Source organism: Saccopteryx leptura, chromosome 10, assembly GCF_036850995.1.
Source record: "Saccopteryx leptura isolate mSacLep1 chromosome 10, mSacLep1_pri_phased_curated, whole genome shotgun sequence".
Taxonomy (NCBI): domain Eukaryota; kingdom Metazoa; phylum Chordata; class Mammalia; order Chiroptera; family Emballonuridae; genus Saccopteryx; species Saccopteryx leptura.
Window position 1 is genome coordinate 8,295,345 of NC_089512.1, and position 19,774 is coordinate 8,315,118.

The following is a 19,774-nucleotide window of genomic DNA, read 5'->3' on the forward strand; positions in this document are numbered from 1 at the left end:
AAATACTGGTCAGTTTGTTGATTTAAATTTACTTGTTCTTTATTTTAAATATTGTATTTGTTCCCGTTTTGTTTTTTTACTTTAAAATAAGATATGTGCAGTGTGCATAGGGATTTGTTCATAGTTTTTTTTTTTTATAGTCCAGCCCTCCAACGGTCTGAGGGACAGTGAACTGGCCCCCTATGTAAAAACTTTGGGAACCCCTGATCTATGACATTTGAAATGCCACAACCACTATATAAGATGCACCCAGTTTTTAGACCTCAAAAATGTCAAAACAGGGTGTGTCTTACACATGGGGAAATACGGTAAGTTAAAATATAGATACTCAGTTCCTAGGAATCCCTTCAGGGTGGAAAGATGTATTGAGAAAGGCTCACCTGGAGGTTTACCACACATACGCTGATTTTACCATAAAGCTATGGATATGCTGTGTATTCTAGCAAACATGTGTTTGGTTATTTCGCTGCTTTGAAGAATTAATTTTCTCCGTTTCTAATTTCAGTTCATCTCGGTGCCCAAATGGAGATTATTGTTCCAATAGACGATTTCAGAGAAAACAGCATGCAGATGTGGAAGTTATACTCACAGAAAAGAAAGGCTGGGGCTTGAGAGCTGCCAAAGACCTTCCTTCGTAGGTTATGTTTTAATCACCTTTCACTTCATTTTTTGTGTTGTTGAAGTTGATTAGATACTTTGTAGGAAAATAATTTGTCTCATTAAACTCTGAAGTTTAATGATTTTTGTACAGAAGACCACTTGGTAGCTGGAATGTAAAATAAAAAATTCCACTTTTAGGAAATAAAAAAAACTTCTTTGTCTCTATGTATTAAAAGAAGAGCATTTTGTCCCTTGTAACATTTGAACGAGGCAGGTTCTTTTTTGTCTAATAATTATGTTTCTTATAATTCCAAGAAATTACTGAGTGTTTGCTATAGAATCTCTGAAATTCTTCACTAAAAAGGAGTTGGGACAGAATGTATTAGTTTATATAAAGCTGAGTTGAGATCAGAGTAGATGAGAGTATATGAGGATGTTGAGGTAGAGAATTAAAGCATACTTGCTAGACACTCAGTAAATATTTGTTGAATGAATAAATGATGTTGCCTTCCACTTAACTCTTAAACTTTTTATATGTAATACAATAAAAGGGTCACTTTTTCTTAGAGAGATAGGAAGGGAGATGAGAAGCATCAACTTGTAGTTGCATTACTTTAGTTGTTCATTGATTGCTTTTTTATATGTGCCTTGATCGGGGGCCTCTAGCTGAGCCATTGACCCCTTGCTCCAGCCAATGACCTTTGGACTCAAGCCTGTGACCCCGAGGGGTCATGTCTGTTATCCCATAGTCAAGCTGATGAGCCCGCACTCAAACCAGATGAGCCCATGCTCAAGCTGGTGACCTTGGGGTCTCAAACCTGGGTCCTCCACATCCTAGTCCAATGCTCTATCTACTGCGCCACCACCTGGTCAGGTCAATCCTTTGTATTTCTGCTGTATCCCTTGTTACTTCACCCTCATTTCTAATTCTATTTATTTGAGTCTTTTCTCTTTTTTTCTTGGTGAGTTCATCGATCTTGTTTACTCTTTCAGAGAACCAGCTCTTGGTTTCATTGATCCTCTGTATTGTTTTTTTAGTCTCGATGTCATTTATTTCTGCTCTGATCTTCATTATTTCTTTCCTTCTACTTCCTCTAGGCTTTACTTGCTGTTCCTTTTCTAGTTCTTTTCGTTGCAGGATTAAGTTGTTTATTTGAGCTTTTTCTAGCTTCTTAAGGTATGCCTGTAATGCTATGAACTTCCCTCTCAGGACTGCTTTTGCTGTGTCCCACAAATTTTGAGTTGTTCTATGCTTATTTTCATTTGTTTCAAGGAAATTTTTTATTTCTTCCTTGATCTCATTGTTGACCCATTCGTTGTTTAATAACATGCTGTTTAGTTTCCAAGTGTTTGAGTGTTTTTCAGTTTTCCTATTGTAGTTGATTTCTAGTTTCATGTCGTTGTGGTTAGGGAAGATACTTGATATGGTTTCAATCTTCTTAAATTTTTTGAGACTTGTTTTATGCCCTAGTATGTGGTCTATTCTAGAGAATGTACTATGCACACTTAAGAAGAAAGTATATTCTGCTGTGTCAGGGTGAAAGGTTCTGAAGATATCTATTAAATCCAGTTGATTCTCATTTGTTTTTAACAGCTTTATTTTCTAAATTAAAAGGGTTTAAATTTTTTTCAATTGGCTGATTTCTTCTTTAAGTGCATTGATTATATTAATATGTTGTAAACAAATTCCAACAATCTCTAATTAGAGTTAAGGCATTTTTTATTTTGAAGGAATAAGATAAAACTTGAGGGAGGTCATTTCAGGGTAGAAGTTGAGACCAAAGCATAGAGAAGCATTTGCCTACATGGAGGTAATAAAACTATACATGAAGTCATTGATGGGAATGATCGTTTATAGAATAAAGGGAAGGGAAAGAGAACTAGAAATTAGAATTAATATCTTCAATGACAAAATAGGTACATAACCAAGGAAAGAACAATCAAGGCTGGAAAGTAACTTCAGGAAGCCATGGAGAAAGAGACGGACAGAGTCATAATAATTATTGATAAGTGCTAGAAAAAAAACTCAGAGAATGCAAATAAAATTTAAAATAAGAGGAAAAAAAGGAGAAGGCTGCCAGAGAAATGGCATATTTGACCTTTAACATTGTTTGAGACCTTTGAGAGTAAAGGTAGTAAGAGGGCTGTTCTATTTGTTTAAGTTGCCTTCTATTTTCCTAAAACATAAAACCTTTAATTTTTCAGTACCTCCTGATTTCTTTAGAGCTGTTTCTCAGCTATGAGTAACTTTTTTTCATGACAATGTAAACCATACTTGCAAGTTTTTAAAAATATTCAGTTAGAGAAAGAATATGCATCTTGGTACTATGTATAAATTATGAAAGCTTCTTAGAATCAAAATTTTTAAAAGCATTAGGAAGGAGAAAATTAAACTCAGTTAGATGCTAGGTACTTTACATCTATTTTACTTATGTCTTGTGTAACACCAGTTTCATCCACTTTGGAATATTTCTTTAAATTCATTATTTTTGCTTGAACGTATGTGTTTTTCATACAGGAAAGTGCTCCTAGGTGGGAAGTGCTATTATTTTCTTTTTGTTTCGCCAGGAACACCTTTGTCCTGGAATATTGTGGAGAGGTACTTGATCATAAAGAGTTTAAAGCCCGGGTGAAGGAGTATGCACGAAACAAAAATATCCACTACTATTTTATGGCCCTGAAGAATGATGAGGTGAGCAGCATGAATGTATTTGCTTTGAAATAGATTTGCAAGTTGTTGAATTTGTAAGGGTCATTGATAGGGACTGATCTCTAGAATAAGTGACAAAAAAGGAGAGAACAGTATACATAGTTTGTGTTTATAAAAAGGATGGGAAAGGGAGGTACTTACGTATAGATATATATGTATATATAATATGTTGTTTGTTTTTTTTAAAAAAATACTTTATTTAATTTTCAGAGAGGAGAGAGAGAGAGAGAAAGAGTGAAAGGGGGGGGGGGAGAAAGAGAGATTGAGAGAGAGAGAGAAGGGAGAGGAGCAGGAAGCATCAACTCCCATATGTGCCTTGACCAGACAAGCTCAGGGTTTTGAACCGGTGACCTCAGTGTTCCAGGTTGACACTTTATCCCACTGCATCACCACAGGTGAGGCATAATGTTTTTATTTATATATTTATATAAATATATACATGTAAATTTACATATATAAAAATGTAAACATACATGCTTCATATTACAACTTTTTTTTAATTCAGTGAGAGGAGGAGAGGCAGAGACAGACTCCTGCATGTACCCTGACCAGGGTCCACCTGGCAAGCCCACTAGGGAGCGGTGCTCTGCCTCTCTGGGAGCATTGCTCTATTGCTCAGCAACCTAGTTCTTCTTAGTGCCTGAGGCAGAGGTCATGGAGCCATCTTTAGCACCCAGGGCCAACTCGTTCCAATCAAGCCATGGCTGCAGGAGGGAAAGAGAGAGAAAGAGAAAGAGAGTGAGAGAGAGATAGAGAGAAACGAGGGGGAGGGGTGGAGAAGCAGATGGGTGCTTCTCCTGTGTGCCCTGACTGAGAATTGAACCCAGGACATTCACACGCCAGACTGATGCTCTACCACTGAGCCAACTGGCCAGGGCATGTTACAATTCTTAAAAATTATTGATGACCTCCCCCCAAAGAGCTTTTTTTTGTTTGTTTGTTTTTTGTATTTTTCTGAAGTTGGAAACAGAGAGGCAGTCAGACAGACTCCCGCATGCGCCCGACCGGGATCCACCCGGCATGCCCACCAGGGGGCGATGCTCTGCCCATTTGGGGCGTCGCTCTGTTGCAACCAGAGCCACTCTAGCACCTGAGGCAGAGGCCATAGAGCCATCCTCAGCGCCCGGGCCAACCTTGCTCCAATGGAGCCTTGGCTGAGGGAGGGGAAGAGAGAGACAGAGAGGAAGGAGAGAGGGAGAGGTGGAGAGGCAGATGGGTGCTTCTCTTGTGTGCCCTGGCCGGGAATCAAACCCGGGACTACTGCACACCAGGCCGATGCTCTAGCACTGAGCCAACAGTTGGCCAGGGCCAAGAGCTTTTGTTTGTATAGATTATATTTGTCAATATTTATATTAAAAATTAAAGCTGAGAAATTGAAAAAGATATATTAAACTGTTTAAGTAGTAAACAGTTATACTACTCCCATTATATATTGACACAAATAGTTATGAAAATATAAAATTTTTTTTAGTGAGTGCCTTTGTTTCACATTTTTGCAAATCTTTTCAATGTCTGGCTTAATAAAATTTAGCTGGACTCTCATATTTATCTCTACATTCAGTCTGGAAATCCAAACCCTAGGGATAGACTCCAGGACCTGTTGAATCTAACTCTGGAGGTAGGCCTGACAGGAGTTGTAGCAAGCAGTCCAGGGAATTCACATGCACAAGTTTGAGAGTTACTGCACTGTGGTATAGCATGCACTTTAAAATGAAGTCATACAGCCCTGGCCGGTTGGCTCAGCGGTAGAGCGTCGGCCTAGCGTGCGGAGGACCCGGGTTCGATTCCCGGCCAGGGCACACAGGAGAAGCGCCCATTTGCTTCTCCACCCCTCCGCCGCGCTTTCCTCTCTGTCTCTCTCTTCCCCTCCCGCAGCCAAGGCTCCATTGGAGCAAAGATGGCCCGGGCGCTGGGGATGGCTCTGTGGCCTCTGCCTCAGGCGCTAGAGTGGCTCTGGTCGCAACATGGCGACGCCCAGGATGGGCAGAGCATCGCCCCTGGTGGGCAGAGCATCGCCCCTGGTGGGCGTGCCGGGTGGATCCCGGTCGGGCGCATGCGGGAGTCTGTCTGACTGTCTCTCCCTGTTTCCAGCTTCAGAAAAATGAAAGAAAAAAATAAAATAAAATTAAAAAAAAAAAAAAAAAATGAAGTCATACACACATGAAGTGAGATTGGAATATAGTAGGGTATAAGAAATAGCTAGAACTTCTGGTCAAGATAGCAGCGTAGATGAAAGTGGTACTTGTCTTCTCTCACAACCACATCAAAATCACAACTAAACTACAGAACAGCCATCATTCAGAACTGCCTGAAATCTGGCTGAATGGAAATCCTGCAACTAGGGAATTGAAGGAGAAGCCACACTGAGACTGGTAGGAGGGGCAGAGATGTGAAACTGGTTGCTCCCATATCCACGTGTGGCAGATAAAAATCAGGAGGGATATCTTGGCTGTGAAGCATCCTGCTGAGGAGAGGGGATAGAAGGGTGTCCTGGGGCTCCAGTGCCAGGAAGAGAAGTCCCCATGACTTGTGGCTGCAAAACCAGTAGGGATTGAGGCTGAGGGACATTGAAGGTCCCAGGCAGTTCCTCTTAAAGAGCCATGCATGGACTTACTTGGATTCACTCCTTCTGAGCTCCAGCACTGGGGCAGCAGCTTGAAAGGCACCAGGACATAGAATTGTCCCACACCAGGGCTAGAGCTGAGGGGGGAGGCAGCTTTCTCCCAGACAGAAGTGCTGGCAGAGGCTATCCCTTTCCCCACAAGGTGCCACATCTGAGACTCCCACCAACCTGGCTAACACTGTTCGTCCTGTCCTGATGATTCCCTGAGACCTTGCCTTACCCAACTTTTGGGCTCATTCAAGTTGTTTCTAGTGGCTTTTCCATATGAATGGCCTGTCTTGGCTCATGCTTCTAAAATCTCTCAAACAAGCAGCATCCGGCCGCAGTGTGCCCCTTAACTCTTGCTAAGTGGACCCAAGCCCAGCACTAGCAGTAGCCAGCCTTGGTTCACAGCTTGGTCTTGCGTGGGCACCTCTAAAACCAGCGCAAGTAGTAGCCATCTGCAGATTGCTTTGTAGTTCATGCTGGGTGGCCCACATGAACACAGACAGTGGCTAACCTGACCTGCACCTCCTGAGAAGCCCCTGAACCAGTGCACCGAGTGGACAGCTTTAGACTACACTGAGGCACCACCACCCAACCACCTCTATAGGTGACCCACTCAAGGGTGGACCAAGTGGGCAGCAGAGCACTGCTGAAGTGAGTTCTGCTCTGTGGGGTGGACCATAGTGGTTGGAGGTTAGTGTTGCAGCCAGTCCAGCTGAGTGGCTTTTGTGGGGTAATCTCACATTAACAAGACACAATTACAAGAGGAGGGTATACACAGCCTACATGGGAGGGGGGGGGCACACCTGGAGTGCCCAGCTTGGGTAATCAGGGATGCTGTGCCACTGGACCCTGCAGAATGCCTACTATATTAGGCCACTGTACCAAGCCTGGGAGATGTAGCAGCTCTACTTAATACATAGAAACAAACATATGGAGGCTGCCATAGTGAGGAGACAAAGAAACATGTCCCAGATGAAAGAACAGAAAAAGACTCCAGAGAAAGAACAAAATGGAGACAAGCAATCTAGTAGATGCAGATTTCAAAACACTGGTTATAAGGATGCTCAATGAACGTATTAGTGAGAACTTCAACAGCATAAAAAAAGACATGGAAACCATAAAAAAAAATAGCCAGTCAGAATTGAAGGATACACTAACTGAAATGAAGAATAATTTATAGAGAATCAACAGTAGAGTAGATGAAGCCAAGAATCAAGTAGCGATTTGGAATATAAGGAAGCAAAGAAGACACAATAAGAACAGCAAAAAGAAAAAAAGGTGCCTAACCAGGTGGTGGCGCAGTGAATAGAGCGTCAGACTGGGTTGCAAAGGACCCAGGTTCGAGACCCCGAGGTCGCCAGCTTGAGCGCGGGCTCATCTGGTTTGAACAAAAAAAGCTCACCGGCTTGAACCCGAGGTCGCTGACTCCAGCAAGGGGTTACTCGGTCTGCTGAAGGCCCGTGGTCAAGGCACATATGAGGAAGCAATCAATGAACTAAGGAGTCGCAAGGAAAAACTGATGATTGATGCTTCTCATCTCTCTCCGTTCCTATCTGTCCTTATCTATCCCTCTCTCTGACTCTCTCTCTGTCTCTGTAAATAAATAAATAAATAAATAAATAAATAAATAAATAAATAAATAAATATCTTAAAAAAAAAGAAAAAGAAAAAAAAGATAAAAAGGAATCCAAAAATATGAGGCTAGTGTAAAGAGCCTCTGGTACAACTTTAAGTGTACCAACATTAGCATCATGAGAGTGCTGGAAGAAAAAGAGAGAGAGCAAGAAATTGAAAACCTATTTGAAAAAATGAATGACAGAAAACTTCTCTAATCTGGTGAAGGAAATAGACATACAAGTCCAGGAAGCAGAGAGAGTCACAGAGAAGATGAATGCAAAGAAGCCCACATCAAGAGACATCCATTTAATTAAGATGCAAAAGGTTAAAAAGTCAAAGAGAGAATCTCAAAAGCAGCAAGATAAAAGCACAGGAAAAAGGAAAAAGCTAAAGGAGTTCATCACCACCAAACCAGTATTATATGAATGTTAAAGGGTCGTCTTTAAGAAGAAGAAGAAAAAAAGATAAAAAATATGAACAATAAAATGGCAGTAAATACACATCTATCAACAGTTGAATCTAAACAAAATAAATGAACAAGGAGAACAGAAGCTGACTCAGATGCAGAGAACATTTTGATGGTTGCCAAATGGGAGGGGGTTGGGGGATGGGTGAAAAAAGTGAAGGGATTAAGAAGTACAAATTAAATTGGTTATTACAAAATAGTCATGGAGATACCAAGTGCAGCATAGAGTATACACTGTGTAGTCAATTTTCTAATAACTGTATGGTGTCAGATGGGTACAGATCTATTGGGATAATCACTTACTAAGTTATGTATGTAATGTCTAATCATTGGGGTATACACCTGAAATTAATATAATAATGTATGTCAACTGTAAATGAAAAATAGAAGAAGTCATAAATGCTATTTAAAATAAAAAGAACACACACATACCACTGCTGCTACCACCTCCTACATATATTTTAAGAAGATGGTGGATGAGCCACATTCATTTGATACGAAGTTAGGTATTTAGCCCTTATAGTCTGAGAGCTGCAATTTAATATCTTGATTTCATAGAAAACTATAGAATATAAATATTTTCACAAACTGTTAAAGGTCTTTCACTTAGAATTCATTTTAAAGGTATACTTTAAGGCTGTTCACTTTGATTAATTATACTTATAGATCATATCTCTGTTTTCCATTGTGTTTCCAATTTCAAGTTTATACTGTAAAAAAGTTACTGAATGCTAAGTTAAATGTCTCGCTGATGTTTATGCTTTCATAAGGTTTTATGTAAATAAAATATTAAAATAGAAAAAGAATAGCTGAAAGTAAAGAAGAAAGTGATAGATAGGGAGATAATTTTGTCTATAGGTAAAATGTTTATAGTTAGCAGATCTTCCAGAGGAAGTGGACATCACTTTGATATGTAAAGTAGTACTCTTGTACTACTTCAGGAAAGGGGTTCTGGGATGGGCTTTTAAATTTGCATAGTGCCTTTTCTTTACAAAATGCAAGTATATTTTAAGGTCTCATTTTTAACTCTTAAATTATCCTTTTCCATAGATAATAGATGCTACTCAGAAAGGAAATTGCTCTCGTTTCATGAATCACAGCTGTGAACCGAACTGTGAGACTCAAAAAGTAAGTTGAGGTAGATTTAGAGTTTAGGGTATTTGTTTATGATTGCTGTTCTGACCATTTTAGCATCTATGTCAAAGGTATCTGGTATTTAATTTTTATTATTTTAACTTACTGATTTGAGAGAGAGAGAAACAACAATTCGTTGTTCTACTTATTTATGCATTCATTGGTTGATTCTTTTATGTGCCCTGACCAGGGATAGCACATGCAACCTTGGTGTATTGGGTTGATGCTCTAGCCATCTGAGCTACCTGGCCGGGGCCTGTGGCTTTATTTTTAAGTCATTTTTTCCTATTCTATGTTGTTAAAATTTTTATTTTGAAATAAGTTTAGGTTATGCAATAATAAATAGTACCTGAAATAGGCCCTGGCTGGTTGGCTCAGCGGTGGAGTGTCAGCCTGGCGTGCGGGGGACCTGGGTTCGATTCCCGGCCAGGGCACATAGTAGAAGCGCCCATTTACTTCTCTACCCCCTCCCCCTTCCTCTCTGTCTCTCTCTTCCCCTCCCGCAGCCAAGGCTCCATTGGAGCAAAGATGGCCCGGGCGCTGGGGATGGCTCCTTGGCCTCTGCCCCAGGCGCTAGAGTGGCTCTGGTCGGGACAGAGCTACACCCCGGAGGGGCAGAGCATCGCCCCCTGATGGGCAGAGCGTCGCCCCCTGGTGGGCGTGCCGGGTGGATCCCGGTCGGGCGCATGCGGGAGTCTGACTGTCTCTCTCCGTTTCCAGCTTCAGAAAAATACAAAAAAAAAAAAAAAAAAGTCTATACATTAGAACTTTGGTTTTTTCTTAGGTTAAGAAAACTATAGACCCATTCCCTAGAAAAATGTGTATCAATGATTACCTCTCATATTTAAATATTGCTTTTGAGTCCTGGATGGTTTTTGCCTTTGATCTGTGTTCTAATTGATCTTAGATCTGACTCTTTCTAAGAGCTGAACCATGTAACAAATAGGAGACACCAGTCTGAAAAAAATTTTTTTTATTAAGTGAGAGCAGGGGAGGGAGAAATATAGACTCCCACATGTGCCATAACTGGGACCCACTGGGCAGGCCCCCTGTGGGATGATGCTCTGCCCATCTGGGGCGTTGCTCCCTTCCTCAGTAACAGCTATTTTCAGTGCCTGCGGTGAAGCCATGGAGCCAGCCTCAGCACCTGGGGCCAACTTGCTCAAATCAATCGAGCCATGGCTGCAGGAGGGGGAAAGAGAGAGAGAGAGAGAGAGAGAGAGAGAGAGAAGGAGGGCATGGGGGAGGTGTAGAGAAGCAGATGGTCGCTTCTTCTGTGTGCCCTGACCAGGAATCAGACTAGCACATCCACATGCTAGGCGGATGCTCCTACCACTGGGCCAGCACGCCAGGGCCCAGTCTGAAATTATTTAACCTAAGTTACGGTTCTAGTTTTGCCTGCAGCTGATGATCACATATCTCGCTGTGAGACTTCAACTGTACTATGTCCGTTGATCTTTATAAGTCTGGGTTTTTTTCATCAGTAACATGTTCAAATGGTCTGATAAGGAACTCAACAGTTGACTTACCTTTCAAGTGTTCTGGAACTAAAAGGTCTAACTCCTGGGTGTTTACCCCCATTTTAATTCTTGAGTTTGATATATCTCTTTTGATGTTTCTCTTCTCTCTTACTACATTCAGCCATATGATCACTGCTTCATGAAATTAAACTTTTGGCATTGTTTTCCCCTGCTTCCCTATCACTTATTTTAGAATATATTTACTTTTTTTTTTTTTTTTTTTTTTTACAGAGACAGAGAGAGAGTCAGAGAGAGGGATAGAAAGGAACGGAGAGAGATGAGAAGCATCAATCATCAGTTTTTCGTTGTGACACCTTAGTTGTTCATTGATTGCTTTCTCATATGTGCCTTGACCATGGGCCTTCAGCAGAACAAGTAACCCCTTGCTCAAGCCAGCGACCTTAGGTCCAAGCTGGTTTAGCTTTGCTCAAACCAGATGAGCCCGCGCTCAAGCTGGCAATCTCGGGGTCTTGAACCTGGGTCCTCCGCATCCCAGTCTGATGCTCTATCCGCTGCGCCACCACCTGGTCAGGCTACAATATATTTACTTTTAATGTAATATAAGGTAATATAAATTTGCCTGTGATACTCAGTGACACCAACCATTCCCCATTTGCCTATTTTTAGTACAACTGAATCTTTACTGTGTGGAAATGTGTGTTAAAATTAGTTAATATAGCAGTTACTTTTTTTTTTTTCTGAAGCTGGAAACGGGGAGAGACAGACAGACTCCCGCATGTGCCCGACTGGGATCCACCCGGCACGCCCACCAGGGGGCGATGCTCTGCCCCTCCCAGGCATGGCTCTGTTGCGACCAGAGCCACTCTAGTGCCTGGGGCAGAGGCCAAGGAGCCATCCCCAGCGCCCAGGCCATCTTTGCTCCAATGGAGCCTCACTGCGGGAGGGGAAGAGAGAGACAGAGAGGAAGGAGAGGGGGAGGGGTGGAGAAGCAGTTGGGCGCTTCTCCTGTGTGCCCTGGCCGGGAATCGAACCTGGGACTTCTGCACGCCAGGCGACGCTCTATCACTGAGCCAACCGGCCAGGGCCTATAGCAGTTACTTTTATTAGAGACATTATATATAGTCAGTCTGGTAGTTCTGGAAATAAGAGTAACACTTAAATATGTTAGTTTGTTTAAAGAAAAAAGTTCCCCATTTACCTACTTGGAAAAACCTTTATTTTCTAAAGAGGCACATGCATAATTAAGGTTGATAATGATGATTTTTTTTTTTTTAACGATGATCTTTTTTTTTTTTTTTTTTTTCTGAAGCCGGAAACGGGGATAGACAGTCAGACAGACTCCCGCATGCGCCGGACCGGGATCCACCCGGCACGCCCACCAGGGGCTACGCTCTGCCCACCAGGGGGCAATGCTCTGCCCCTCTGGGGCGTCGCTCTGCCGCAACCAGAGCCACTCTAGCGCCTGGGGCAGAGGCCAAGGGGCCATCCCCAGCACCTGGGCCATCCTTGCTCCAATGGAGCCTTGGCTGCGGGAGGGGAAGAAGAGAGACAGAGAGGAAGGAGGGGGGGAGGTGGAGAAGCAAATGGGCGCTTCTCCTGTGTGCCCTGGCCGGGAATCGAACCCGGGTCCCCCGCACGCCAAGCCGACGCTCTACCGCTGAGCCAACCGGCCAGGGCCTAACGATGATCTTTTTAAAAAACACATTTATTGCCTGACCTCTGGTGGCGCAGTGGATAAAGCGTCAACCTAGAACACTGAATTCGCAGGTTCGAAGCCCTGGGCTTGCCTGGTCAAGGCACATATGGGAGTTGATGCTTCCTGCTCCTCCCCGCTTTCTCTCTCTATCTCTATCTCCTCTCTAAAATGAATAAGTAAATAAAAAAATAAAAATAAAAATAAAAAACACATTTATTAATCAGTTACTAATTTCTCTCCCTCTTTTTTTTTAAACAACATCTCAGTGGACTGTGAATGGACAGCTGAGAGTTGGGTTTTTTACCACCAAACTGGTTCCTTCAGGCTCAGAGTTAACATTTGACTATCAGTTCCAAAGATATGGGTGAGTATTGTTTCTATTCTGTTTTGCTGCTTCTGATGGGGAAATAACTGTTCAGATATAAAAATTTGATTTGAATTACTAAGAAGTTATATATATATATTACCAGCTCTTATTTATAATGTATTGTTTCAATTTTATGTGTTTTTTCTACTGTATGACAATTTTGGCCATTAAGGGATATTGTACATAAACTGCATAATTTTCATCTGAACTTCATATGTTGTATTTATATAGTTATGTTTCTAATGTAGTTCAAAAATAGAAATGTCAACTGTAGTTGTAAAGGGAATAGTATAATCTCTGTATTCATCATTAATCTATCAGTTGTCAACTCACAATCTTGTCTCATCTATATCATATTGTACTCTGAAAAATAATTTATTACCTAGGTTTTTTTGTTATCTGGTTTTGCTTACCAAAATCAGGAACTAATGCAGTAGCAATGAATACCCCTAGCATCTTTTTTGTGGTTTTACAAAAATCTCACTAACAAATAATAGGATTCCTTGAAGCAAAGTCTGATTTCAAGTTTGAGGCAGGAATTGAACAAGGTGATCCTGGATTATCTTGTCATACCAGAAAACCAGTTGAGGATTAGGAGGGTCATGTCAAAGACTCAGGAGCAAGGTTGAATAGGCTGTCACTTAGCAAAAGTGGGAGGATTCCTATTAAACATTTAAGCATCAATAAGGATAATAACTGCAGTGGTTTGAAACACATTATATAAAATCCTTGAGTTTTAATGGTGCTTTAAAGATAAATTGCATTTGTCATGATTGATGATTCATGATTTTGAAAACTAATTTTAAAAATTAAAAAGGGAAAAAAATCAAGCATTTATCCTGTCTTTTCCAAGTGAATTCTACTATATTATTAGTGTCTCATCCTTATGTGATAACTTTTAATGTGTTCCCTTTTAAGTATCCTGTACTAATAATACATTTTATATCTGCATATCTGTTTGTAATAATACATTTGGTTGTTTAATGTGCCAGTTAACTATTTAAAATATTTATGCAATTTTATTCTTAGTCCAAATATATATATGAGCTTTTATTTTCATATATTAATAAGTACTTTTATAAAATGAAATTACTCCCTAATTTCTCGGCTAGCTTTGTCTAATAAAGGAGGATTGGAAAATGAATGACTATTTTTGAGAGGAATTTTCAGGTATTTGTATTAGATAGTATCAGGTTTTCTGGAATCTCAAAATTGTTTTCATCTTTAGGCTGGATTAACTTCTCTCTTGTAATGTTAAATTGTCAACATTTTTATATGGTTTACTTTCATGTACTGACATCTTTCCTATGCTCGTTGAACAGAAAAGAAGCTCAGAAATGTTTCTGTGGGTCAGCTAATTGCCGGGGTTACCTGGGAGGCGAGAATAGAGTCAGCATCAGAGCAGCAGGAGGGAAAATGAAGAAGGAACGATCTCGTAAGAAGGATTCAGTAAGTGTTCCATCTTCTTTCAGGTTTCACCATATATATTTAAGAAAGGGAGGTAGCTTTTCTTATTGAAGTTTGAAAAGTCAAAACTACAACCAGAGAAATTCAGGTTCAGGTGAGGTAATCATGAAAAAGAAGGATGGATGGTTGCTGTTTCAGGTTCATAGAGATTAGAATTGGGTACGTTTGAGAACTAATGAAGTAATCTTGAAAACACATGGGCTAGTAGTATTTCAAAGCCTGTAAAACTCCTACTAAATGCTAAGGAAAAGTAAAATGTTTATCTGTTAGCTCACTTAAGTCTGATCTGTATTTCTAATCTTTTAATATTGGTCCATCTTTGCCTGACCCGGTGGTGGGCGCAGTGGATAGAGCGTCAGTCTGGGATGCCGAGGACCCAGGTTTGAGACTCTGAGGTTGCCAGCTTGAGCGTGGGCTCATCTGGATTGAGCAAAAGCTCACCAGCTTGGACCTAAGGTCACTGGCTCAAGCAAGGGGTTACTCTGTCTGCTGAAGGCCCCCGGTCAAGGCACATATGAGAAAGCATCAATGAACAACTAAGGTCTCACAAGGAAAAACTAATGATTGATGCTTCTCATCTCTCCGTTCCTATCTGTCTGTCCCTGTCTATCCCTCTCTCTGACTCTCTCTCTGTCTCTGTAAAAAAAATATATATAAATATATATATGTATATATATATATAGGTCCGTCTTCTGTTTGTTTGTTTTTTTGTGTTTTTTTTTAATTTTTATTTATTTATTTTTTTACAGGGACAGAGAGAGAGTCAGATAGAGGGATAGATAGGGACAGACAGACAGGAATGGAGAGAGATAAGAAGCATCAATCATCAGTTTTTCGTTGCGACACCGTAGTTGTTCATTGATTGCTTTCTCATATGTGCCATGACTGCGGGCCTTCAGCAGACTGAGTAACCCCCTGCTCGAGCCAGTGACCTTAGGTCCATGCTAGTGAGCTTTTTTGCTCAAGCCAGATGAGCCCACACTCAAGCTGGCTATCCTGGGGTCTCGAACCTGGGTCCTTCCGCATCCCAGTCCGATGCTCTATCCACTGCGCCACCGCCTGGTCAGGCGGTCCATCTTCTGTTTGGAACTCTAGAGTCTTTAAGTGTTCTTAAAATCTCTGAAAACCATCCTTGGAGTGTAAGTGAGTTTTGAGAGGTAACAGGCAACCCAAGAATGAGAAAGGAATCGTCTTTTAATACATTAAAACAGCAGTTGATAGGCTCTTTCTACCCCAGCTCACCTGGGTTACTACTGTAGGTGGGAGGAGTCTTGTTACAAAAGGGACTCTTAACTAGGACAAGTACTTTGTGAGTTTTTTGTTTGTGTTTTTTTGTCGATAAATTCCCCCTCCCTTTTTCTGAGGATTCCTTTTTCAGAGCAATATATCTTAGCCTCATAACCACCTGGAGGGTCCATAATGAAAATGCACATTTCTGAGCACGTCCCCAGACCAGTGAATCTTGATGGAAGGCTAGGAGAAGGAGCTAGGGCTAGGGGTTAGGGGTTTTAGTCAGAATATCCTGCTGTGAACTTTTACAGTCAGCTCATTGTTGGGCTTTTTAGTAACCAAAACTGATAAGAGTTGTAAATGACATCAGTCTCACTGCTGAGGTGAAGAGATAGAAGACATCATGAGGGGAAGAGATAAAAGATGATGTATTGCATTGGCTGGGTGGCTTAGTTGGTTAGAGCATAATCCCCATGTCAAGGTTGTAGGTTTGATCTCTGGTCAGGGCCTATACAAGAATCAACCAATAAATGCATAAATAAGTGGAGCAACAACAACAATAAAAGATGTCATTAAGTCCAAATTAATTGGAGAGAATTAGTTATAGAGAAATTGAATTCAGTAAGAATACAGAGATAGTAAAAAATATTGAAAAGGGCATGTAAAACATGCAAAAAGGGAGAGTCGAGAGTTAATAACAAATACCCTGTTTCTACCATCTAGTGTGTAAAAAGCTCTTTAGAGTACTGTGTGTGCTTCAGCACTCTTCTTGGAGCAATATACAGTTTAACTATATGCCACGCTCTCTTCTAAGCATTTGACACATTAAATCATTTAATTCTCAAAATAAGCCCTTACTTAAATAAGGTATAAGGATTTTTCCTTTTTCACAGATGAGAACACAAAGGTTCAAAGAGGGTACAAGGTCATCCAGGAGGTGATGGAAGTGAGGTTGTTGAGTTCTTGTCTTTGTGCTTAACCCTGTGTTGTACTGCAGTCACACTGTCGAGAGCACTCTCATCCCCTCCTAACTCTGAGACACATGTGGCCATAAGAGCCAATTTTTCTGCATTTTAGAATATAATGAGTTGTTTTGTGTAGAGCTTTAGAAATGGTATAATATGTATGTATATATCTGCAATTTTTTTCCTCTTATTTTAAAATTTGATCCATGTTTATATATATATCTATATATAAATTTTTAACTTCTGTAAAGGTTTTCACATGATAGTTTACATACATATATTCCTACTAATGGACACTGTGTTTCCAGCTTTTTGGTCTTAATATCAAAAGTTATATCTTTTTTTTTTTTTTTTTTTGTATTTTTCTGAAGCTGGAAACGGGGAGAGACAGTCAGACAGACTCCCACATGCGCCCGACCGGGATCCACCCAGCACGCCCACCAGGGGCGATGCTCTGCCCATCCGGGGCGTCGCTCTGCCTTGACCAGAGCCACTCTAGCGCCTGGGGCAGAGGCCAAGGAGCCATCCCCAGTGCCCGGGCCATCTTCAAAAGTTATATCTTTGCACATGTCTCTTCACATGTTTCTTCAAGGTTCCATGGAAGTGATCAATGGGTCATATAGTCTATTAGCCTTTTTGACTTGACTATTACAGGAAATTATTTTTTAAACTCCATTAAGATTGTATTTTTTTTTTAACTTTTTTTTTTTTTAATTTTAGAGAGGGTAATCGATTTGTTTCACTTATTTATGCAAACATTGGTTGATTTTTGTATGTTCCCTGACTGGGGATAAACTGGCAACCTCTGTGCTCTGGGATGATGCTCTAACCAACTGAGCTGTCGAGCCAGGGCTAATTTTTTTGTTCCCTGTTATTGAAATGTAATATTGAAACATCCAAAGAATATATGTAAGTTAGAAATTATAATTATAAAGTAAACCCCTGTGACACTTCTCTGCTTCTTTCTTCTTGCTTAGCCCCTAGAAGATACCACTGTCTTTGAATTTTATGTCTTAACTTTCTTGCCTTTTTGAAATAGATTTTTCAGATATGTAGCTATAAAAAAAATTGGTTTTGAACCTGACCAGGCAGTGGCGCAGTGGATAGAGCATCAGACTGGGATGTGGAGGACCCAGGTTCGAGACCCTGAGTCGCCAGCTTGAGCACAGGCTCATCTGGTTTGAGCAAAGCTTACCAGCTTGGACCCAAGGTCACTGGCTCGAGCAAGGGGTTACTCGGTCTGCTGAAGGCCCACAGTCAAGGCACATATGAGAAAGCAATCAATGAACAACTAAGGTGTCACAACGAAAAACTGATGATTGATGCTTCTCATCTCTCTCCGTTCCTGTCTGTCTGTCCCTATGTATCCCTCTCTCTGTCTCTCGCTCTTTCCCTGTAAAAAAAAAAAATTGGTTTTGAGGTACATAAAAACAGATTCATACAGTGTGGAATCTTTTGAAACTTGCTTTTCTCACATAACTGTAAGATTGATGAGCACTGTTGCGTTTGGCTGCTCTTGATTCCTTTTATGCAGTATAATATCCATCATGTGAGCATGCCACATTATCCAGCCTGGTCACAGACATCTGGATTGTTGGCAGTTTTTTGCTATTAATGGTTGTTCAGTGAGCATTCTTATGATTCTCTGAATACACATGTGCAGAAGTTTTTCTCGGGCTTATTCTTAGGAGTGCAATCGGTAGGCATTAGAATATAAACATTTTGTTTTTCAAGTTAATGCTTGATTTTTTTTTTTTTTTTTTTTTGACAAGGGCAGAGTTTTATGGTTTGGTTCATTGCAATGTCTTCCAACACTAGAGTTCTACTTGGCATATAACAGGTGCTTTCTCATTATGGTCTTAATTGCATTTTTCTTATTATTGATGAGGTTGAGCAACTTTCCAGGTTGTCTGATTCTAACTTAGATTAGTGGGGCTCTTTCTATTGTTGTTTTATAACCAGATATATTTCTTTGCTGTGGTAGGTGGATGGAGAGCTAGAAGCTCTGATGGAGAATGGTGAGGGTCTCTCTGATAAAAATCAGGTGCTCAGCTTATCCCGGCTAATGGTTAGAATTGAAACTTTGGAACAGAAACTTACCTGTCTCAAGCTCATACAGGTGAACACTTTGATATTCATTTATTTTTTATTTCTGAATTTGAGGTGGGACATTTAAACTACAATTCAGAATAAATGAGTGGTGAAGAAATAATTCTGATGAGAAGAATTACTCTTATTTTTAAAATGGCTATGTGAGTTCTACATGACGTTGAAAGCTTGTACTCTTAAAAATGGCTTACTAGTTCAGCATTATGTCTATTAGTAGATCTTATTTACTGTTTCTCTTTAATTAGAGAATATGGTGGGATATTTTTTGTGTGTAGCAATTTATGACACTTGATAATTTTCCCCCTTTATTAGCAAAACAAAGCCATTTTTACCACATGCTCTCAAAGCAAGAAATTTTAACAGTAATCTCATTTACTCCAATTTATTAGGTATGCCACAAGAAGTTGAATAATAAAATATGGATGACTTTTAAAAAATTGAATAGCAAAAGGGTCTTTTGAACAAGCCTCTGAAAGGAAGATAGAAAAGAAAGTTATTTAAAGATGAATTTTTATACTTTTAGCTTTTTTAGTAAAAATGGTGAATTAGTTTTTTCTTAGTTCTTTAGAATTGAATTTCATTGTAAATGACATATTACTGTTTATATAATTTTCTTGCTTTAAAGTCCAGGTTGACTGGATACATTTTAGGTGTCAAAGAAGATTGTAATTTCTTACTTTAAAGCATTTATTAGTTACATATATAGTTCTAATTGAGTTAATCAAAATAGTTTCTAGATTTTTGGGGATACAAATCAACTCTTTAGTCCTTTCTGTGAGCCCTCTCTAACGCTCTGTCTGGTATTTTTCTCCCCCACCCCCACCCCAAAATACCCTGCATCCTGCTTCCCTTCCACCATGGAAGAATACACACTCACAGTCTTGCCTGAAGTCCTTTCTAGAACGTCATGGGCTGTCTTTGTTGTGGATCTGGATGGCAGAGCTAGGTGAAGGCCGGGAAAGTAACCAGAAGCTTCAGGAAGAGGTCAGTTCACATTCAACTTGCTTGTTTCTTAAAACCACTATACTGATTGCTTAGGTTGGTGGTATGTGATAATATCAGAGCTAATGAATTTAGCATTCTGTTTACCACTTGTGTTAAGTATTTTTATCAACCCAATGTCATTCCAACTATAACCTTTATATACACCTTACTAGTATAGTGAATTTGCCCTGTGATTTTATAATATATTTCTTAAGGTTGGTACTACATAGTTAGGAACTGAGAGAGCAAGCTACAATATCATAGTTAAGTGAAAGATCCAGTTTATTGCTAAAACCATCATTCTTAAAAAAATAGAAGATTATATAAAACATAAATT

The 19,774-nt window shown here is 40.2% G+C and overlaps 1 protein-coding gene across 3 annotated transcripts in view; it reads left to right on the forward strand.

Moving 5' to 3' along the window:
• Positions 1-19,774, forward strand: part of SETD2 (SET domain containing 2, histone lysine methyltransferase) — a 111,717-nt gene that overhangs the window by 40,611 nt on the left and 51,332 nt on the right. For all 3 annotated transcript variants that reach the window (XR_010747242.1, XR_010747243.1, XM_066351806.1), the window contains 7 exons: positions 506-634; positions 3,169-3,292; positions 9,055-9,132; positions 12,582-12,679; positions 14,005-14,131; positions 18,329-18,463; positions 19,318-19,437. Coding sequence is in view for 1 of the 3 variants with exons in the window: in XM_066351806.1 (XP_066207903.1) it covers positions 506-634; positions 3,169-3,292; positions 9,055-9,132; positions 12,582-12,679; positions 14,005-14,131; positions 18,329-18,463; positions 19,318-19,437 (811 nt within the window). In the remaining 2 variants the exon portion in view is untranslated. The remainder of the gene's footprint in view (positions 1-505; positions 635-3,168; positions 3,293-9,054; positions 9,133-12,581; positions 12,680-14,004; positions 14,132-18,328; positions 18,464-19,317; positions 19,438-19,774) is intronic.